Here is a 24,199-nt window from a genome sequence, read left to right as displayed (position 1 = left end):
CTAAGAATCTTCAATGGATTCGCTAATAAAATTGCTAAATAGTGGTGCTGCAATTAACTTGATTTTGAAATAAAAAAGGATTTTTGTACATAAACATTCTGTGTAAAATATCCTGTAAGTCATTAAGGCACAGATGTAAATGGGAGATTAGATGCCTACCTCCCACTTAAGACATTAGAAAGTAGATAGCTAAACAGGATTATATCTCTCCTTGATCCCAAATATTTATGTTATCCTGTTTTTGTTTCTCAACTTAAGCTTAGTGTATTTGTACTCACGGAGATGAACTTTTGTCTAGTGGTATTCTGGACAAATTTCAGTTCCCCAATGATGACACTGCTCTGTTACCTCGTTGTTTACGGTGTCAAAAGATTAAGAATTGTAGCAGGGCAGGGGAACTGTCAGTTTGGTTACCCATTTCATGCTCCCCATCATTATCATCGTGTCTCAGCAACTGAGGGAACAGGGTCAAGGCATTGAAGAGGAATTTGGAGGGGCGTTATCAGCAGGAAGGAAGCAAAACAGAGACAGCTTCGGAAACTGGGAACGACTTGAGTGTCCAGCCAAGTGAATGTATGGCTATAAGATATCCAGGAGGTAGAGTGATTGCTGGGAGAGGACGTCGAGGAGTCAAGAGTGTGACTGTGAGGACACTGACAAAGCAGTATCCTGCTGTGTGCAGCCATCAATTAGACAAGTGCCTAGGGTTGTCTCTGACAGAGGAAATATTAAGTCTAGTACAATGTGCAATGCCCTGTCCAAATAACGCTCAATTTTGTTTACAAGTGATAAATTAAGGTAGAAAGTAATGACCATTGAGAATTCCTCCATGTAAAAGAAAAACATTTATTTCTTATTGACATACAAATTACACTTTTCTTGTAATTCTCAAAAAAAAAGAAGAGAAGATTACAGAGCGATGGAAGGCTGATGGAGTGGAGAAAGTGACTGGGGTATATTCTCCCAGACTTATTTCACATCTGTTTGTCAACATGTAAGTTACATCGTCCAATGTGCAGTGTCACATGGATGGGATGCGGACATTCTGAGTAGAGCAATGACACTTCACAGACTTGCAGTAAGAAGTTTTGCCTATAGCCTGGCCAAATCCTGCTGTGAGTAATACTGTTGTACTGCAGTTTTTGCTTCCAAGACAGAAACAGGAAGAGCTGGTCTCCAAGAAATGCTATGAAACCATGCTTATAAATTTTACACACAGCAGCATCTTAGCAATTGAATATTCTCAAAGTCTAGCAACTAGTACTGAAAATAATACTTAAAGTTGTTCCAAGGTCTTTTCTTCTCCTTCATCAAGGAACAGCATTTGAGAACACTACAACCAGCATTTCAGGTGTAAGTGATTCCAAAGCCACTCTGTATTCAGGATCCCATTTTGTTATTTCTATTGTTTAAAAGTGGAGATTCTTCTGTATATTCAACCCGCAGTGCAGTACCAGGTAACATCTGTGACGCTTTGGGAAAATGAGCATATCTGATCCTCAGATACGCTAGCGCAGCAGTCAGTGCTGATAGTTTACAGGGAACAACTCCACCAATCCTTTCCACTTCCCTGATCCTAAGGTGAGCAGGAGCTAAGTCAGACCTTGGTTTAAATAAAGCTACCTGAGGCCAGTTCTAAGTTATACAGGGAATAAAGGTCCCAGGGGCTAGCCAGCACAGCACGAGCGTGCCCGTATGTGGAGAGAGGCAGGAGAAGCTGATAGAATCAGCTGAGGAGGGCTGATGGCTTTTACTCCTCTCGTCCAGTGTACCACAAATGAAGATCACAGAGCAGGGATGAACATTTAACAGCTCTTAAAACTGCTGTTACCTGTGTTTTTGCTTTTCCTTCCGTGCAAGTTTGAAAATGGGCTATGAATGCAACTATCGAGCTTATGTTGCTGAAAGTGTTAAAACAGACAACGTAGCTACTGTCATGGTACATTAACAGAAAGTCATATTTTATAAATCTTACATGGAAAAATGGCGTTTCAGTTTGTTATGATCCAGAATGGGATAAATTATGTCATTTCATTATTAATTCCAAATGGCTGGAAAAAGAATTCTACACCAATGGAATTTTAAAGACTGCACTGAATTTCAATCCACCAATAACACATGATGTAAGTTAAAAATATGCAACCAATCAAAATATCTGAAACCTCAGAGTCTGAAACCAAGTGCATTTCACATTTTCAGCTCTGATGTGGTGTACGTTGGACACTGGATGCAAGTGACATACTGGTGAACATATAAAGTAAAATCTGTAATTCCATCTCAACTGCTCAGGACATGTGGTCTGGTTTATACTGCAGATAAAATGCAACTGGGAAAGAATCCAAGATGACTTGTATGAAAGTTACTTCTAATGTGTTTTTCAATGATTGCACTGCTATGCAATTCCTACTTGCCCAAAATTCAACAGCTGTCAGGGGAGGCTTGCATAAAGATTGCAGGATAGGGACCAAACCTGTGAACAACTAGTAGTATAATTAGAAATACTAATTGACTACAACAGTAACTCCCATAGGGTATGGCAAAGCTTCCCTTGGAGGCAGTGAAGCACAGAAAAGCCAGATGTTCTCATACGATAGCATGAGGCACCTTGAACTCTAGAACTATACATGCTTACTCAGATGTAGACTGTAAGTACTCTGTCTACAAACCAGATCCTGTCTGTCCCCTGAAGCATGACGTACACAAAATATCCTCAACAGAGGATTAGGATATTCTATGTGCGGTGTGGAACATGAGGATGGTCCACGCATCAGGCTGTGGTGGAGGACGAAGTCGCTAGGTGAAGTAGTCGCAGCCCGTACACTGACTGGCACAAGCTTAAACCACATCCTACAAGTATTTTGCTGTACATATCCTCAGAGACGGTGCAGGTTTTCTGTAGACATTATTATTAGTAGGTAAGTTTAGTAGATCCAAACCCAGCATCTCAATTCTGTAGCGAGGCACCACAGGCTTGTGCATTTGCATGCAGGGTTACTAAGGCCATAAACACAGTAAAACAGAGGTAGGAAATTACTTCAAGGGGCCAACGTCTTGGCGGTGCTGGAGAGTTCTTGTCACAACTGCAGCCAACTCTTAGGTGTTCCACTGTAACCAGGCAAGTTCTTGCCAAAGAAAGGGCCATGAACAGTCATCTTTCCACACTGCATTGCTTACCACTTGGGAAGGATTCCTTTGTTTTATTTCGTCCCTAGGAAAGTCTGCAGTAGCTTTACCACAGCTAACCATCATCTGTCTTGCAGCTCAGAGGTCTGAAGTGGAAACATAAAACAGAAAAAAAGAGAAGAGATGAAATTAAAATAATTGTAGCAGAGTTATGCTAGATCACACCACCACCCCTGTGCTGGAGGGACCACCATAAACCACTTTTATACACCTGTGAAAGACGCCAGGACATCAGGGACTTTCTGACAGTCATGAAGGGTGTCAGAAATGTGTCAAGCACATCTCCCACAGTGCAAATTTTCATTGCAAAGTAAGTAAGTCAATAAAGCAGCTAGGTAAGTGAAGCACCAAAAGGTGAGTCCTAAATGAACTGAACCAAGAGCTCCAAAGGAGAAGATAATGTTTTTGCCAGTTATCCATCTGATCTTTCTAATTTCATAGGAGGATAGAAGAGAAAAAAGTTATTTCATTTTGTCTTACCTTTCAACTGAATCAGCATTTGTATTCTGCTCAGATGCTATTTTTGCATAACTCAGGGGCAGATTTAGACCCACAACTGGGCCTACAGTACTGAGCCACAAAATAATGTAATTTGGGTGTCTAGGGGGAAAAAAAAACAACAGAAAAGCACCATAAACATATTCAGACACAGTTGACAGTCATAAAACAACTTCAGATGGGGCTATTCTTTCACTTTATCTATATCAAATGTATTTTAACTTTCAGCCCTTAGGTGACTATCCAGAATCTTATTCTATTTGGTCCAAGGAAGTTGTTTTGACCATTTCCATTTACTGGCTAGTTTACTTTACCTGCATTACATAAAGCCGAGGCACAGCGCTGTTTCTCACCTGTTCTGTTTCTGTGAACCGGTCAGTATAGAAGACATGAATTCATTAGTCCGGCAGGGGTGCAGAACGAAATACGGCTGCCCAAGTAAGGGGTGCTCCTAAGAGGGAATGTCAGTTGTTTTATTATGCAAGAAGAAAACAGAAGAGACACTATTTGCAATTGAAAAAGTCAAAGCAGGGGCCAATGAATCCTTGATGCAACTTTTCTCATTTCAGAATCTAACCCACACTGCTCTTCTGAAAGTCATTAACAAATTAGTATGAGAGACCATATTCCCCTACCTTAAAAGAGAAATAAGATCACCAACCAGGCTATGCTACCATTTTAGTTAAAACGTAATGGTTTTCAAAAGTAACTCAAGTTCAGCATTACCTGAATGCAAGTAGGCAAAGCTACTGTGTAAACAAGTATCTGATCAAATGTAATCCATAAAACAAATCGGCTCCATGGAAAAGCTCTTTAAGAATCTTGACTCCCTATCTTTGTATCGTCTCAAACTGGTGCTGGGAAATAAACTCCAGTTTGGAGCCTGTGGCTGGGGGGGGAGAAGGAAGAAGAGCAAGCCCTCAAGGTAGCTTTAACTTCCACTAGGTGGCAGACCCTCATTTTAGGCTATTCTACAGAAAAATGTCCTAAAACGGTTCTTCTTCAAGAAGCCCAGTCAAAACTGTCCTGAGGAAGAAATGAAAATCATTTAGTGACAGTTAAGTTTGCAGTCAGACACACTCCTTGCAACATGATAAGACTCTGCCTGTTCCTCTACAACTTCACACTGCACACAGAGCTGCCGGAAACTCAATCCAACGCTCCATAAAGCGTTCACTTTCATCTCCAGCCGGCACTCAAACAGAATACGTGTTTTGACTTAATCAAGCTTGCACTCAGAGCAAAGCCATAAGAGTGACCTCACCAGCTCTTACATGGGTGATGCCACGAGATCAGCGTATGTGACTGTCTGAAGCACCGTGCCCCAGGGAAGTGATTTTCCTTTAATGCTGCGGAGGTCACTGCTACTGCTTCTGCACCAAAATAAACAAATCCTACCTCATCCCCACGCGCAATAAGGGGCACAGCACAGCAGGGAATGGCTAGAAAGGGATTCCAGACAAGAAAGATGTCAAATATGAAATGCCGCGATAGCCCATTTACAAGCCCCACACAGACTGTGTTTAGATGTTGGTAAGCCCAGGATGCTGCCAGAGCTGAGACGCGCACAACGCAAGGCAGCGGGGGGGGGAGAAAGAGGCATAGACCATGACAGAGAAAACAGCAGGACCACCATCTGTGCATGGCATTCCCTGTTCAGCTGTGTGATCCTGGTCCGCTCACCTATGAGGATTAACGTGATGGGTGTTTTATCCTGGGTAAAGAGCCTTTTCCTTAGCTGTGCTTCTTGTGATGGCTTTGTTTCTCAATGGCAAAAAAAAAGAAGAAATACAAAATTTATGCTCCAACACAGATTTCCCTTGTCCAAGCTGATACAGTTGTCACCAGACTCCCCTAGATCTGTGACGGCATTTTATCTCAGCATCTAGTAAACTCCCTGAACAGAAGAGAAGACGCTCACAGAGTAAGTCTTCCTGCTACACAGTAAAAAACCTCTTCTCCAACTCCTTGCCTAGAAACAAAAAACACATCCTGGTCTGTCATGTTCAGCAAATAGGACACCTTCCATATTATTAAATATTGAATGGGGTCTTTTACAGTTGAAGGGCACTTGTTTCTTATCCTGAAAACGTACTCATGAGGATCAATCATTTTGTGTCTCAGACAACTTTTTAAAACTTTCAGAGGGTTCAGAGCATACCAAAAAAAACCCAATATTCGCAAACCTTTGTTTCATAGTGCAGTGCAAACGGATAACTTGAGCAAGAATGCTACCATCTGCTGTTTGTAAAAGTGAACTGATACTGTTTTCCATTCAGAAAAAGTAGTGGTTGGAATTAAAAATCCTCTCTAATTATCTCCTAGTTTAAATCAGCTTAGGTCTCCAAATAATTCTAGAAAATACATAGATTGTGCCAATGGTATTCCTCAAAGATAGCAAAAAAAAAAAGATAGTTAACAATTTTTACAAAACTATTAAGCAAAGAAAAAATAAAAAGCAGATTAAGCAGCAATTTCAGCCAACTCCCTTACACAAAGAAAGAGTATAAAGAGATAGCATCCACTCCCAAAAATAACAGAGAAGATAATCTGGGCTTTAAGTAACTTAGCACTCTGAAAAAAGGCATAGAGATAATTCCCAAAGCTGAATATTCAGCCTGAAGTCATTCCCAACCACCCTGTCACCTGGTACTTGATTATATCCTGCACTTCTTGCTTTAGCAAAGCACCAGTGAGTGACAAATGGAGACTGGACTTGATTTTTTTTTAAATAGCTTATTAACTTTACATTCTACATCTTTCTCCTTTTAGTCCTTCCTCTACTTACAACACAACAGAGCGGCACTACAAAAATTCCCAAGCCCTAACAATGAGCTGTCTGTATGAAAAGGCAGAGCGCATTGCTATTCAGTTTTCCAAAAGGGTAACATCCTTGGTCCCACCACCTTTGGCAATCTGTGACTTATGGCCACGTGATAGAGGTGAAATCCACGCACACTCCGAACTCACTGCAATCTCTCCTCCATTCTTCTTGAACGGGTGGAAAGGCTCTTTCTTCCCCTCCAGGTCCAGGAGATGTAAACAGCGAGGTTTTTGCCACAGGACCCAGCCATGAGCTTCTGGGTTGATAGGAAGGCTCTGACGACACTTGGTCTTGGTCAAACCCTCTTCCTAGCTTGTCTCTTCGTTCTTCAAATCATCAACGGTTGCTTCATACAGTTCCTGAAATAGCAGCTGTGCCAGGGTGGTGTAAATCTCACTATAATCCACAGAATTTTGAATGGCAGCAAAGGACCCAGGGGTTGGTTTAAACTCGCACTGCTCCGTGGCTGGGCCCTCAGAATGGCATGTGCACTAAAGCTGCACGCCTGCGCATTCGGGAAGAGGTTTCCATTTAGCAGGGTATTTCTGAAAACTGAGCACTGTCCCTTATTTGTTTACCCCTAATCCAGGAAACTGAATTTCATTATTACACAGATCCTTCTGTGTAACAGCAGTGAAAGTCCACAGGCATGATGTCACGCAAAACAGCTGCGCCCAAAGTCGGAATTTTTCAATGAGCTTGTGGCATGTATCTTTCTTACCCTAAATAAAAGGCATGAAACAACAAGAATGCCATGCTGTTTATTCAAAACCTGTAAGATAGGAATATGTCACACACTGATAGGAAAAACACAAAAGCACAAGAGATTAAAAGAAATCCTGAGCCAACACCCATTAAGCAGAAGCCTCTAAAAAGGGAAAAGGCTGAGGCAGAGAAGAAGAGCTGTTGAGCATAAGGGAAAGCACTCTGAGAGCATCAGATCTGATTCAGTCAAATCCTAAATTTCAAATCCCGTACATAATGGCATCCCCATGAGGCTTTAATGTATACTCAAGGTTAAATCACTGACACAGCAGCTCTGAGGAGGAAGTACCGGAGAGCTGCCAATAAAAATGAGAGAGTTATCAAAGCCCTGAATGATTTCAGAATTGGTAATGGGCTACAGAGCCTTTTCACTGCCAGGTCACCAGTTCAGATTTGGCCTAGGCTGGCGGTAGCTAGAACTCATCACTGTGCAATGGCTGTATATGCAATTGTCAGGTTTCGCACAGTAATTAGTGCCCTTGCTGGTAATCACTGCAGACGAGTCCAGAAACTGAAGATGGTGGTTTATCTCGTCACCGTAGGAGGGCAGTCCCTGTAGGTCAGCTCTCAAGTGAGGAAAAGCAGGAAATTTGCACTTCTGCTCATGGCATACCCTGAGAGAGGGCTGTGCGTCTGCCACACAACGAACCCCAAGTCCTTCTCAAACACTATCAAAAGTGTGAGAATGAATGAAAGTTTGTGCTGCATCAGCTTCATGAGTATATTTACTACCTGCTGCTGTCATCTGGTGGAATGACGATATTCCAGCTGCAGTGAAAGGTATCCTGAGCAAAATATTGAGGCAGCAATACTAGCCTTCAGCTAGCCTGATCTATGAGTCACTTACATGGAAAAAAAAGTCCTACTGGGACTTCATGAAAAAAAACCCCACACTAAATAGTATAAAAGAGACTTCCCACTTTTAGTTTGTAATTCGTATTTTTCCAATCGGTTATGGAGGAATGCATTTTAGAGAGTCACGTGTAAGAATTTCAAGTCAATTCTCACAATTACTCACTGGCACTGTACAGCAAGAACTCATTTGCGGGTTGCTCATGGCTCTTCTGGAGAGTAATAGATGGGCACACAGCTTATTTGAAATCAACAGCATTACTTTCTTGTATTTATCTACGATCTTGTATCTACCCATCTATGAGGCTGATTCGTAACACTGTTCAGCTCCATATGCTGGAGTCCATCATACATCTGCATATCCCTCTGAGTCTGACCCAGCTTTCATGGGAAATAAAATTTTTACAGGCTGCCAATAGCTCCAGTGAATTTGAAAGCTCAAAATGTTTGAGCTTCATTTATTTTCTGTAGAAAGACCTCTTTACTGGGTGACTTCAAGAAAGATCTGTAAGGATGTACTCATTTCTGTAGCTGTTTGCTCTACTCCTCCCATACAAAACCCTGCAAGAGATACATGGATGAAAAACGTGAGAAGTTTCATTGGGTAGTTTGAAAATGAACGTAGTTTTCTTTAGGAATGCTACACAAGATTGAACGTGACTGAGCGCTGGCAGCCCAACAGCTTACTCTTCGTTAGCCATGCAACTATAACCATCCGTGCGCAGGTGCTGAGCTGCCTCGGCTGTTAAACTGGTGAACTTACCCCTTTTCGCTGAGGTTTATGCTTGATAGTATGCCTAAGCCCTTGACAAGAACAACAAAAAATGAATGCCACAGGCTCCCAGAGGACTGAAAAACAATTCAGCCAAGCGGCAGCTTTTTCTATGTGGTGTAAGAAGGTGTCTTCCCATAAAGTCCATCAAGGATGTGAAGGCTTGATCAGCTGTCCTTCACCTGTCTTGCCATCATTTACTGATGGAACTGGACTGTCCCTCTCAGGGTCATCAAGAGTTAAGATGCAGAAAACTAACTTCATCCCCTCTCCTGCACAGTGCCTATAGCACAGCGAAATGTTAAGACACGAATCTGAACAGTGGCAGAGACTGGGTAGTTCCTAAGTCCAAGTATAATTAAGTCTAAAACTTCCGTCAGGTTGGATTATGTCATTTTATCAAGCAGTGCGTATAGAAAATACTATCCATGTCAGATCTGAATTAAAAATAAGCATTACTTCAGGTAACGGGCAATTGCCTGTAGGTATCTGTACTGTGCTCTGCTCTTCTCTTCCCCAGCCAGCAGGTATTTTGTTGTCAGTACATCTCTTGTAACAGCACTATTTATTTTCTCTGTCATAACTGGAGCTCTTCCGGTAGTAATGGCTTCTATTTTCTCCAGTGCTACATTAAACTGCCTTCGAGCATCCATCATAACATTTATGGTCTCTCCATTTATGATAGTGCAAGGGATTTGTGCCTGAAACTGCCTCTTCCCCGATGCAGTCTGCATGATGCTGCTTTGCAAAAATAAATTCATGGACGACTGTCAAAGCTTTCATGCAGGATACTACCACCAAACAACACAGCTAGGACCAACCCTTTTCAGACATTTTCCCAGTAGCGTTCACAATCCCAGTCATCAGGTCGGAAAAAGAAGGTGGGATTAATAAAACATGTTCCCTATAATCTCTTCCATTTAGGGAAACTGAAATACTGAAATAGTGATGCAATGAATAAAGAAGTTGCGTGCTCTTCCCTTTTCACCAATTTTTGACCACACTTACTGAAATAAATGCCTGTTTTTAAGTTAAAATCCTTCACACAAGATTATGATAATGTAAATATTATGATTATGTAAATATTTTATGCTCTGGAATTCACAGTTTATCTTCTTTTTCATTCCTTATTTTTATATACATCAATAATAACTGAATTGTTAACAAAATCTAACTCTACTCATTCAGAAATAAAGTAATAAAATTTTGCTCTTCAGATTGACCTTGGATTCCACAACCAGAACAGTAACTATGCACATGTGGAAGTTAAACTATGTTGAACTTGACGTTAAAGGGATTACTTTATGATTAAATTACACATGTGCTCAGGTTTGGGTGTAAAAAGTGAGTAACATTTTTATGAATGAGGGCCAGGGAGACTTTAAGCCTGAGCACTAAAGCCAGATTAGTATATGCACATCGTGTTTACAAAGACCAGTAACGGTGCTTGCAAAGGCAACAGGACAGCCACAGCTGACACAAGAAAAATGCTCCAAACTTCTCTCTCTCTGCCCTTCTTCTCGCAGAAGATTTTCCTCTAATAATGGAACTACAACAACAGAAACTCTATTACTATGGAATTGTGACGTTGTAGATGCAACGTTAAGGAACTGTAATTACACAGGGAACTTTAATCATCCTGATAGAAGGCATAGATCATAGTAATAAAGCTGTTGTTAGGATACTAATTGTATAGGGCTTCTCCATCCTACTGACATAAGTCACAACATTTCTATTTATGCAGCCATTTCATAAAAATAATGTTTGAGTGATAGGATTGGTATTGGTTACAGAGAAATTATAATTTAAAAAAAAATGGAGAGGGTAAAATGGCTGTTGAAAGAAATGTACTTGCTAGAATAGCCATCAACTCCAAAAAAAAAGCCTAAAAAAAAGTTGCCAGCTCCTAAAAAGCCATTTATCCTAGTGGGTACAGGATATAGTTTATTTCCTGGGATAGATGACATATTTATAGTAGCCTTGATTTCAATTTACAAGCAGAAGCCAAGTCATCCTACTGATACAAGTGAGGAAAGTTTCTATAACTTCGCCGTTAAACCCAGAGAAGCACTCCCACTGCTAAGCCCGTTGAAGATGAAACAACCTACTTCTGTCTGTAATGGGGGCTGAAGGATGACTATGAAAGTGCAACTACCGCTGTTCTCCTGCATTTTCTTAGACAATCAAAATAAATCTGCAATGGTACTGAGCAAGGGAAAACTTGAAGGGACCCTGATGAGGCAAAGAAGTGCAAACTAGACCAAAAAAACCAAATTTTTGTCATTACCGAACCTCTTCTTGGAGGAGAAGGCTGCAGAGGGATTTTGATTTATGCTCAAGTTCTTTGCAGACAAGCAGTTGCAATTGCCCTTACAATTTAATGTATCTGCTCCCTCTGTACTTCAAAAGACATAGCAACCAACTTTAGTGACAAGTTTTTATTAATACTTTCACTACTACTAACCCCACACAGCCAACTACACTGGATCCTATCCTTCTTTCATCACATATGAAATCCAAGCTGAAGAGGCAACTAATCAAATGGGTAAGTGTTTCTGAGCAAAACTGAGTTGCTTTGTCAGATCCTACAACACAAACACATGAGGACTCTTAACGCAGCCAGAATTTCTGTAAGATTAACCACACCTACCATTTTCTACCTGCTGTTTCAAATCCATCATGGCCACGAAGGTGGAAATGCAGGTTCTGAAGAAACAAACACTTCATGCCACAAACTGCTCTTTTTTGTAAAGGACATCTTAAAACCCTGCTAATGCCACGAAGCCTGGCTGATCACAGCCTGACTGCTGCCTCTGGACTACAGCTTGCAATAAAACCATCTTTTCCTTCGGACAGAGCTCTGACCACCATGCTCCATGCACACATCCCTTCTATATTCCTAACTTACTGCTACTTAGCTTGACAGCTGCGGCTTATGCTGAACGTGACAACTGAATCTGTCTACAGCTCAATGCCACAAAAATATCAATCTTGCTTTTCCATTTTTAAAGCTATCAGAACTATCAGGGCACATCCAAAACAGGGACAATATCTCTATCCACGATCTGTGAAGACAGCTTTACTCCTCTCGTACAATGCACAGTGAAAGTCACAAAGTCACAGACAAAGCGCCTTTGCCAAAAGTAAAGTGTTTCCAAGGGTGGCAGATGGAAACAGGCTTACAGCATTAGTTTTCCTTCATTTTACTTTACATTTTCAGGCCCTTCCTATTTTAGGTGTATTCAAAAGATGAATATATTCTCCATATAGTGATGTCTATAACTAGGACAATGATAACAACAGAGAAGACTGCTGCAAGATCTGATGTGCACATGCACTTTTTGTGGAGAGCTAACTTGTTGTAATACTTGATACTACAGAATACAATATATACAATATATAATAACTAGATGACCAAGACCTATTTCATATTTCATTGCCCCAATCAGTTTATCTGCCTGATTCTAGCATATTTACAGTTTTGAGGGGGTGGCGGCCCTTTTTTACAATTTATATTTTTATTATTTTTTGAAAAGTTATTGAATAGCTAACACAATATCCTCAAAAGGCACACCTAACAGGTAACACAGGACAAGCACAACATTAATCTAGAACAGCCAACATTGTTGATATTTATATATTTGTATCTAAATATATTTAGATATTTAGATATTTTATATGTATATAGCATAAGGTTTGAATTACTAATTTTAAGAACAAGAGGAATCAAAGCACTAGGTGATGCTCAGACAAAACTATTTTTAAAGCTAAAACTTCTCACAGGCATGTAACTTGCATTTAGGATTCTTTAAGAAAACTTTACAGTTAAAATTGGCAGGACCATAGTTATATTGTCAAGAAATGGCATCTCAGTCATTTCCCTAAGAAAATAAACAGATGATTCTTCTTCCATGCTTGCCAAAATAAGATTAATTCAGTTGTCATCATTTTAGTTATGTAGCATATAGTCTTAATTAATTACTATTTAAAATCTGTTCTTAAGTTAAGAGATTCATCTAAGGTGCAAAACTGAAAGATCCAACAAGCTGTGGAAGTATGGAAAAGATACTGGAAACAGATTTCCTAGGCTGATTAAAAAATGGTAAGTTAAGAAAAAAAAATCCATACTGCCATTTGACAAATGTGCCCCAAAAGAGTTGGTTTTATAATCCCATGAATTCCTGGACAAAAAGATATTGGGAAGAGAGATTTCGTAAGACTTTTGAGTTTGAAATACTGTAACTAGCAAACGGGATGGCATATATTCCTACCTCCTCTTTACAGTTTATCAAGAAGGTAGTATGACTGATAGCTGTAACAGTCAGGAGACAGACAATTACCACAGGGTAATGAATGGAAAGCGAATTTCTGCTGCAGCAGAGCAGTAGAACACTAATTTAACAATATCAATATAAGGAAGCAATGACTTGTCCACAGAGGTGTGACTCAACCCTCGTTTTGAGTTCAGGCCAAGGAAAGACTTTCTTTGTTCCTCATCTCTCCCATACAGCAGCAGATGTCTGTGCTCTCCTTCTCCAGTCAAAGCATTTTATATTACCTATTATTTGAAATAACATTGGTTAGACCAAATACTATTAGAATCACTACTGAAACTGAATATCCCATGTTCTTGTACTGACACGCTAGGACTGTCAGTATTCGTGGTAATTCTTCTAATGATAGACTTTATATAAAGCTCCAAACTTTGTATTACCTAGAAGTCAGTTTGGTCACAAGTGATGAAACTGGTATTCGGAGTTTAGAAAAGACTGACCACATCAGTGTCCCAGTCAACACAGGACAGAAACGCCAAGCTCTCTTCTGAGAGCGCAGAAGAGCTACAGCTTACACCATTTCCATAGGAGCCACAGCTCCCACTCTGCAGGGGGGTTTTGGCTGGTCTCTTTATTCTTGAATCAGGCTCTATGCCATCAGAAATACAACAAAAGAGGAGGCAAAAAGGGACTCCAGTTGACTTTCATCATCAAGGGCTCTCAGCTGGTTTTGTGAGCCTTGGAGACTGGATACAGCTTCGTATACAGGCCTGACTATAAGGAGCAAATTCACCTCCTCATATGAGTTTACTATCTTTTTTGAACCTCAGACTGCCTTAAAAAAAGTAAGAAGAGCCTGGCTGGATTGGACCAATGGCCCATCTAGCAACACAGCCTGTTTCCAATAGAGGCAGCTGGAATGGCTATTTTGGGAGAACAGGAGTCTAGCCCCTTTCTGTGGTTCACTCCCCTTCTACCGCTGCCGCATGTCTGCTCTATTAAGGACGATGGAGGACAGACTCCTGCCTGGTAATTTTGCATCCATTTATGGACAAGTGGTCTCATGAATTTGTCTAAATGCTTTTGAACTGCTGATACCATCTGCTGCCACAACTTGAGAGCACAGGTGCTTAGGCATAAATTGCTGTCTGTTAACATGGATACCTAAATACCATTTAAATGGCTCTTATAATGTTTTTTTTTTTAATTAAAAAAAAAAACAAACCCTGAGAAGGGGTTTGACCAAAAGCCCTTGCTGCAGAAAACAAAAAAGAAAGTTGTTATAAAGTTTTCAACACCTTGTGACCACACCAGTTGCCTCTCAAATGGAGCTGAATGTGTCATACACAATATCCACTTCTTTCATATTGTGCAATCAATGTTGTTGTGTATTTTAGAATTTTTCCCAAAAGCATTCAATAAGGGGGAATGTTCAGTAACCAGCTTTATTCCAGTAGTGAATTGTTAGAGGTCATGGCAGGGGGAATACAGAAGAGCAACCCACCCGGGCCTACAAGGAGAAATGCCAGAGCAGGGAGGGAACATGCTAGGACTTCTTCCACAAAATCTCTGCTTGGGAAGCTCTGCGGAAGCAAAGCCACTGCTAGAGAAATTATCTGTAATCTGTAGCAATGTGTAACACGGAGACAGCTTTTCTACAGAAGTAGAAAAGAATCAAGAAAATCAATACTATTGCATCGTAATTCATTCAATTAAATACATAGCTGTGTGGAAAACATTATTGAATCTTTCTATTTCTTTCAGAATAACTGATTAACTCAAGAAACAATAGTACCAGGACTTGAAAGTCTATCCTGAATTGTGCCCCAGCAATTGGCAAGGATCCTCCTACTGCTTTTTATCTCTACATATATAAGCCTCTGTATTTGTTCTACATCATTTAGTATTAGTCCACTATTTGGTCCTTTCCTCCTTCGAAATTAGTCAGACTAGGTTCATGTCTATAAAGTCTTCCTGGGAAAAGCATGATTAAACTGTAGGCCAGCTATAAATTATTAATTAATGCTTAGTTTTAAAATAAAACCTACTTGCTAGCTTGTGCAATACTACTGCTTGGTTCAAACCACAGAAGTTCAATACATCACAGAAAATTTTTGTTGGAAATAAATATCTGCCTTCCCATTCTTAGATTACCCCTGTGAAACAGCTTTCCAATCCATACCGGTAAGAATCCCTTTCCTCAGGAAGTTGTACTAATAATTTTCCAAAAATATTAGCAGGGGATGCATAGCAACTGTTGATACGACTCAAAATGATTTAAGAGTGATCTTAGCAACCTTCTGTTAAGATATACTGTATACAGCCTCCCCCACTTAGCAAAATCCCACAATATGGCAAGGAAGATTTGTATGTCTAAGAATAGCTACCTACACACATTTGTCAAGATGACTGAGCCATAATGATTTAAATCCTCCCTATCACAGTTTCAGCAAGATGAGCCTCTACAACAGTATATCAATGTGTTCTGTTCAGAGTTTTGAATCTTTCTCCTTTTTTAAATCATGCCATTAACATCCCTGACATTTTAGAAATAATGTTTATTGATTTTTCTGTTAACACTGCTATAAATTAAGTGATGTAATGGACATGATTATTGAAGTACTATAAAGAATACGTCTTCCAGATTCTTAACTACATATTGAAAAAGAGCAGACTCTGGATTAATATAGAAATAGTGCAGTTCTGTGCTGTTATTTGGGTAGTTTAGGTTTGGTTGACTACTTTTTATAAGACACAATAGACATAAAACTTAGATGATACTACAACTACCAGCTAAGTATCAAATGACAGAAGAAAAACACCTAATTCAGATGAAATTCAGAAATAAATGTGACTTAAAAAAATAGACACGGGAGATTTCCTTATCACTTACTATTCTGAAACTTAAGATCAGTACATTATGGGATGGAGTTGCTAACTCATCCCTTTTTGTAGAAGTGCTGTTAGTGAACGGAAGCAGCTTTATTCACAGTAGATGAGGACTTAAAAAAGGGCTGAATAGTCTGCACCTGAAGATGCATGAACAATGCAGAAGGAAACCAGCAGAATCACCTTCAATGCTCACTTGACTAGCATTGATAACAACAGCCCACACCTTCTTATTTTAAGGTGAGCCTTTAAGCTAAGACTTGAAGTAGCGTGGAGGATCTTTTAATAGACTCCCACATAGATAACAATTACTTTCCACATTTAAGAATTTGTTCAAGGTTTTAGAAGAGCAGGAACAAACCAAAGCAGAAATAAACTTTGACGGCAAGTGTATTTGAAGAGGTTGCTACTCAGAAGTCAAGACCATTAGGTTTATCTTTTCTGCAGTGACATGACGCAGAGGCTCCTGAAAAAGTTTTACAAGACAGAGTGGCAGAATAACACAATCAATGCAACTACAGGAAAATTCTCCTTGAGAATCCAGATGGGTTTTTGCACCCTTCTGTAAGCAGAATTCCAGACTGGCAGAAGACGGGAGTTAATACAATCCTGAGGCTTAGATTTGCATTGTCCTCACAGACTTTCTGCATTTAGAGTTGCTATCAGAATGCTCTCAACATCTTTTTCTGGACAGTGACAGCAAAGCACTAAACAAGCAAAATGCTGATTTATTGCTGGGAAATCCAACACCAAGGTATCACACATGAAACACATCCACTTCTGTGGCTGGGGGCAGTGTCCTGCACACATACCTCTGAGTCACATTTTGGCAAGAGAAGTACCTGCGTCTGAATAGTTTTGGTTAAAAAGCGCAGGAGGAGGAGGACACATCTATGGACACGTGTGCTCTGTAACTTCCACAATCCTCCAGAGTCCTGACTAACAGACTAGTTTTTTAGACTATTTCTGCAGGACCTTCAAGTCACCAAGCTTTCATTTGTGTTTTACTGGGCAGTTTCTCACCTGTTGAGCCTCCTGTAATAATCCAACTTGATTTCTATCCTTGGAAGTTTGATTTTACATTCCATCATCACTAAACATTGATTAAGCCTTAGCACATATACTTGATTGTGTTTATGACTTTGTTTTCTCAGGGGAAGGTCAGGTTTTATGAGAACACTACACTGTTAAAACCAAAATTTTTGGTGATACTTTGTATGGACTGTGATAAGGTTAATTCATCAGCTTTTAAAATTCTCTTGCTAGTTTGCTTCCAGACAGGAAAAAAATAACTAAAACATGGTCTGGCACAAATGACAAGAATCAAAAACGGACTCGGGCACATATGTTCAAGGGCTTGTATCTAAAATTCATAAAATTACTACTCAGCTTCATTGTAGCCTTAAAAATGCCTGTTTCTCACTGTGTTGTTTCTCCCCACAGGAAAAAAAAAACAAAACAAAACATTTCTGTCACTGGGCACCTGCATAAACAACTTTATCTTGAAAAGATGATCAGTTTGTGGCCTGTGCTCCGATACGAGTTCCAGAGAACATCTGTGACGGTAATGCAGGTAGCCCCTAGGCATTTATGCAGCAGGCCTACCAAAGCAGGTCTTGCACAAAACATATCAAAGAGAAAGACAAGAAGGCAGTTTACCCTACAAACAAGTAGAGAACTCACCTGAGACACAACAGACAAAACCAGCAAATTTCTTCTGCTGCTTGATTTAGAGTAAATCTCTCAGCTTCCTAGGAGAGCAGTTCCCCACTGACCTACGTGGTGTTCTGAGGTGGGAACGCTTCACTTTCCCCTGTTGAAGTTGTTCTACTTTGTGTAATTTTTATAAATACTCATCAAGGCAAAGAAAGGATTAAAAATGACTAGTGCTTTCACCCATTTTCCACTCCACTATTTTCAAACAACTTTCAGAAGGTGCCTGAGAAATAAATGGGTCTCAGTTTACCTTCTAGTAAGTGACTGTATACATCACCAATCCAGTACCGGTTCACAGTCTCTGGAGAACCAATGACTCAACTGGATGCGGAGACTACATTATTGTCTTGGTCCTTGATGCAGATACTTCAAAATAGGTTTGGAGCACCCAGCCACACCAGGATGAATATTCATGCACTGCCAATACCCTATCCCATACCCATTCTAATGAAAAAAAAAGGCTTCAGTCTTGTTGACTGTCTTCTCAGCAACTCTTTAGAAACAATCACTTATCTTACAGCTGGAAAAGAATGTAAACATGGATCACTAAGACAGCTGAGCATCTCTGTTCAGTTTTTTAATTTATATTTTTAAATAGTATTTTTAAAATTGAACTGAACTATTGAATTGAATTGAACTATTTTTAAGTAGTTCAATTATTACCTGAAATTTTGGCCATTAGACATACACTGAAATTTCAAGGCAGCTTTACTGCTGTGTGCAATAATGGATACAGCTTATATGGAACTGTGTATATAGTTTTTGGTGAAGTTATTGTGCCCTTTAATATTCATGATTACCAGGCTATAATTTTAAAAAGAAGGTTTCTGACACTCTCAGGTACTTATGGCCTCTGTATTTCCAATTTCTACAGCAAGGACCTAATACCAGGTGGTCTGAAAACAGAAGTTCTAGCTATAACCATATAGTTACCCTCTGCTGCTTCACATCTCCCATTCATGTTGGGAGAGATTTCCAAAATGATAAAAGCTTTAAATTAGCCTTTACAGATTAACTAAACTTTAGTTATCCTTGGTTTTTAAATTCCTGGTTGTTAAATTATGCACTACCATGTGGTAAAATATGTTCATCTTTAGAATCAGGAAGATGTCCTTTTTTTCATTTCTATTCTCTGCTCTGTGTTCTTTGCTCTTGAGTCTGTTTCCTATTCTTTTTCTTTTCAAATTGCCTGATCATTTAGTACTTGATCATGGCACTTTGGGACTGCTGTCAACTTATCTATGCCTCTGGTATATTATACCTGGATTATCATGTGGTGGATCTGCTGCTCAAGTACACACACACAAAAAAAAACCATTATGTTTGAGCTGTTTTACACAATGCCACTATGTATTTACCTAAAACTGTACTGGGCTTCTCTGCTGAACATCAGAGTGTATGTGAGAGAAATACGTCTCCTGCTGCCATCCCTTACCACGATGACTTACATCATCATTCTTTTGTCTAGACTCTTCTTCCCATTTACTGTAACTTTCTGTTAGCTGAATAAATTTTCCTGAGTTTTTAGACAATGTGTCTTGTTTTTGTTTTCCACTATTAACTGAAATCTCTCCAGCACCCTTAGTGTTATTTTTACGTTCATCCTATTTGCAATTTCTGTCAGTCTGATATATGTCTTTTTCTTCCCCTGCTCTTTTCCAAACATCTAGATCTCTTATTTGCTATTAAGCCTGATATATAATGGGCTTAATAACTGCTTTTTAAAAGCAGCACAGCCAGGAAAAACACCAGGGCTAGCAGCCTGAGGAGCCCGGAAGGTTACCTAGAATCGTGGTGATGCAGGGCTGGGATTCCATCCTAAGTGATGCTGAATGGGAAAATCCAGCTGAAGGACAACTGAGGAAAGCTCTGTTTGTCCGCAGTTCACGAAGGGCTACAAAGACTTGGAACGGAGCTTCTCATAAAGCATAAATTTCTAGCATCCATTGGTTCAAAAAGGTGAAGAGACATTCTTCTGTGCAGAATGTGCAGAGAGAAATAACTAATAGAGGATAACCTCAAAAGCACTCACCAAGTTACAAATAAACTATTCAGGAGGCGGGCACGCAATGCCTGCAATCCCATTTCTGACTCTTTGTAAAAAGAAGTTAAAATCACAGTTGGCAACGGCTCTGGAATGCAACACTAATCCATAAATACTCCTTAATTTTCCTGTCATTGCAGAATTAAGCTACTTCCAGCTCACACAGATCTTACCAGGTGTGCTAAATTGATGTCATTATAAGCCATCAGGAAATACCCACAGAGACCTGTAGCAACATTTAGAAGTTTTGTTAAACAGCTGTGTGTTCTAATTGATTTGTATTATTTAAAACAGCTAAAGCAAGTTATTGCCGGATGTAGAAAAGGGATGACTGAAGACTCCAGGGAGATTTAACTCAGAAGAAAGCCAATCAGAGGAACTTCATCTAAGCATTTTAAATTTATTACTAGAGGAAGTGCAATTAAATCATCACCATTTATCAATTATCATTATAAAATACTATGCAACCTTATCACATTAATTTATTTATGAGAAGCTAACTAGTTGACTTCTGCTTTTTGCAATAAAAATAATGTAGTCAGTAAAAATATTTGAAGATTCTTTCTCTGCAAATCAGTGGGACTTTCCACAATAATCAAAAGTAACTTTAAAAGTTCAAATTTTACCTAAAATTTGTTTCTGGCAATGTAATTGCCAAAAAGGTAGATTCTTTTGAGCTTAGGCAATGTCTTAGTTCCTGATTTCAGATATATTTTAATATGACAGTATAAGCCAAAATATAGTTGTATCAAAAATGTGCACGGGCATGGCACTAACATTTCATAAAATATATGGAATATAAGTCACAAATGATTGGTGTATGATCCTGGATCTGGGAGAAAAAAGGCAATATGACTTTCTTTTCCTAATCTACCAACTATTGAATCAAAGTGTAAAATCAGCCCTAGTTAGAAGTTAAGTAACATTATGTGTGGACAGTGGTAAGCTGAACTGTGGATTGCTTGTAGAATTTAAAATTTGTACCTGTTTTGGAGCCAAATCCTAAGCCTTTTCTCTCTGCTGTTCATGTGTACTGAAAATTCAAGACTGATTTGTTGAGTTTGCCCAGTGACTTGCATTATACGATCTGTGTCCCTCCAGGCAAAGCCTAACCCACATAACAAAATGGGTCAGCAGAAAAGCAGAAAGGGAAGGGAAAACTCTGTATTTCAATTCAGAACCTTGATTCATTTGAGAGGGAAAAATACTCTTTTTCTTGTAGACCTAACTCTTGTTTTGATCTGAGCCTTGCAGGCTAGTGCTTACAGTATGTTTTTATTATATTTCATAATTCCTTTGAGAATACTCTGATTTTTACTGCTGTTTTACATTTCGACTGGCATATGCATCTCTCAGTTTACCAGGGGAACTGTTTGTTGCACCAGTGGTTGCTGGCAGTGAAAATAAGACGGTGTTCACACTGTTAATTGTACTGGTGCTTTCCTCTCCTCTGATTCATCTCCAGAGATGTACGCGTCCACAAACCATGCATGCCTTTGTCTCCTTATCACTTGACTGAATGACCACAAGCAAATGCACCCTCTCTGCCTGGTGCCTTTCTGCTTTCATCTAAAATTAAAACTGAAGGCCTCTTAAAGCTGCTTTCCCGGAGGCTCTCTCTAGCAGCCATGTGGATTGTACATTTCCAACCCAGGAATGCAGCTGGGGCCTCTGGACCAAGTTCAACACTGATGTAAAGCAGGCTAACCTCACTGAAGTCAGTGGAATTCAACAGCCTTGAGCCACAGGTACGTGGTCTTCAGGGAGAAGGCGTACACAAAAATGGCACAGAAAAGAAAAGAACTCAAAATGATGTAGTGGGATTGCTGGAGGATTTTAACTTCTCTGGCTTCTGCTATCTGGCAGCATCATGCTATCAGCCTGAGGTACAGTCTACATTACTCTAGGATAAACAATTTAACTTAGTTAGTAATCTCCTTATTTAGTGGAAAGTCACCTTGCTGTTATGTCCAATAGTATTTTCCTGCTGTAACTTTGCTGATTTCTCCAAAATGTTTTTCCGTACAGCTTAGTTCTTGTTTGACAGTGGACTCACATTGGCTGAACCGCCTCTAGAGAGGTGTCACAGAGGCAACAAGTTCAGCGCTCCACACATTTTATCACCCGTAAAACCTGTTTCTGCAAGCCTTTGCATGTACGTATCTCTAGTTATTAGATGCAAGGCAGTTTTACTTTACTGTTCCTTACGAGGCAAAAATAATCTCTGGGTCAGACTGACGTGGTTTTCCTTTTGGCTTCCACCACTCTCATTTTACACATTCCAAACATACTGTTTATGCTTTATTCTCAGCAGTATTGCATTACGATTTATTACCTACACAGAGCTGAGGTTCTCGCGGTGCTTTGCAGACGAACAGAAAGAGACTGAGCTTTCTACAGAGAAGCCTGAACGTGGCTTCAGGCCACAGAATAACATCAGTGTAGAGAAGGCACATCACCTCTGGAGTGCACATAGCAGATTCTCCTGTACGTTTCTGCAGGTGGGAATATAAACTATCCACAAGCCAGAACAGCTCAGCTGGGAAATACCAGAGATGTCAGCCCTAAAGGATACCGAGCATCTGATCGCAGGGTTGCTGGTCTCTGTCTACCAGGAATGCAAGAAGGTGGACGCAGTGAAGGCAAAGCTAATTCCATCCTCTGCCTCTCTATGCAGAAACAGTCATGATTTAGCTACAAATCTTAAACTTCAGCTATAAATAACAGAAGTTTACTGAAAAATCTGAAGTACAATACTTTCTTGTGTGGAAAATCTGCTACCATATTATATTATTCTATTAAAACCTAATTTTCTCATCTTCATTCTGCAGTAGACAAGTCAGGTAATTAACAGTTTATTTAAAAGCCTATCTTACGAGAATCTGCAGACTCATGACTGGAACTCAGACATGCACAGCAAACATCAGAAAACCAATGCCTGTTAGGTTCTCGCAGAGCTATTATAATATAAATGATAGTCTGTGGCTGCAAAAACATGAATGCTGCTTGTGTTCCCATGATTGAGTACTGTCTACAAATACGCATCCTGTAATTAAATTGTATTAGTTGAATTCAGGAAACACCTGTAGAACTCAGTTGAGGTTACATCCCTGTTGTGCCAACTGCTGTGCTAAGAGACCCGTGTACCTGGAAACAGCTAAAATCAAAAAGTCAAGGAAGGAAAAGGGAGGAAGAAAGGACACCTTAGTATCTTTGTCTGATTATAACAAATTCACACCGGAGAGTCTCTGTTCTTTGTCCAAACTTGCACTGGAGCTGAGGGAAGAAACCAGAGCAACCAGCTCAGCTCTGGACCGCATCTCGGTCTTCCTTGAACGAGTGTGACTGTTTTCAAGACAGTCATCTTCACGAGTCTGGGAACAGCTGCTGAAATTATCTGGTGACTTTAAAACCACTTTAAATAAAAATTATTTGATTAGCTCTAAAAGTAGGCAGTGATATCAGAGTTTACTAATCTGCTTCCTCTTGTAAAACACAGCATTCATTAACTACTGATTCTTAAGGACATTAGTTAGCAATAACATTATTTGATTGAGATACCAATTTTCTGTCCTTCAATCCTAAAGACTGCAAGTTTATTTAAAATTGAAAATAACGCAATATTTGTTGGTAATTTGATTAACAGATAACCTGTGAAATGTTACATTTATATATTTTAATTACATAAATACATCTACTTTTGCATTTATCCAGATCCATGATTACTCAGAAATTGCCTGAAGTTTCAGGATTAATTTTGGAAAAATATTTTAATGAGAGATACTGTCACATTAAGTCTTAGATAGTGAACACCTATATATCCTTCAAAATCCAGAACTAAAACTATTGTTGGTAACTGGCTCAGGACAACTTCAGTTAGACTTTTATACATTTCACTTGTGTCCAGGGGGGGAATAAGGCCATTGAAGATTCAGGCATATATTGCATTCATCAATTCTGTTAAGGACCAGTGGTTTCTCACCTGCTGTGTAATAGTGTCCCAGGGCCCCTCCAGCAGACGAGACTGGTAGCATGCATGAACACTTTTCCATATTTCATCCAGAGTTAAAGGTCTTCCATCTGTGAGGGGGGGAAACAACCACCCACAGTCAGAGCTCTTAAGCATGCTATATCTTTAACACCAAAAAGCAAAAGCAAATCTGAAAATACTGATTATCTGGAAGCAGATGAAAGAAGTAACAGCAAAACGTGACTGAGCCCCTTCTGGCCCCCTAACTCCAAAACAGCGTTGCTCAAATCCTGACTGAAAGTGCATATAAAACTATCCCAAATTCCCTGTTCAGCTTTCTTCTGTGCCACCTGAGAGTGACAACTTACTGTTATGGTTGTAAGGTGTGAAGTTAAACTAATTTTGTAAAACA

General features: G+C 39.6%; 1 protein-coding gene across 1 annotated transcript in view; it reads right to left on the bottom strand.

Moving 5' to 3' along the window:
* Positions 1-826: 826 nt before the first annotated feature.
* The window catches only part of ATG10 (autophagy related 10), an 88,232-nt gene continuing 64,859 nt past the window's right edge, over positions 827-24,199 (bottom strand). The window contains exons 5-8 of the mRNA XM_086771187.1: positions 23,800-23,897; positions 4,035-4,132; positions 3,664-3,783; positions 827-3,269 (exon numbers count right to left, since the gene is read on the bottom strand). Coding sequence (XP_086627313.1) covers positions 3,239-3,269; positions 3,664-3,783; positions 4,035-4,132; positions 23,800-23,897 — 347 coding nt within the window. The 3' untranslated portion in view covers positions 827-3,238. The remainder of the gene's footprint in view (positions 3,270-3,663; positions 3,784-4,034; positions 4,133-23,799; positions 23,898-24,199) is intronic.

Source organism: Chlamydotis macqueenii, chromosome Z (genome assembly GCF_036417535.1).
Source record: "Chlamydotis macqueenii isolate bChlMac1 chromosome Z, bChlMac1.mat, whole genome shotgun sequence".
In the NCBI taxonomy this organism is placed as follows: domain Eukaryota; kingdom Metazoa; phylum Chordata; class Aves; order Otidiformes; family Otididae; genus Chlamydotis; species Chlamydotis macqueenii.
The sequence above is the reverse complement of the archived record's forward strand: the minus strand, read 5'-3'. Positions and strand labels throughout refer to the sequence as shown.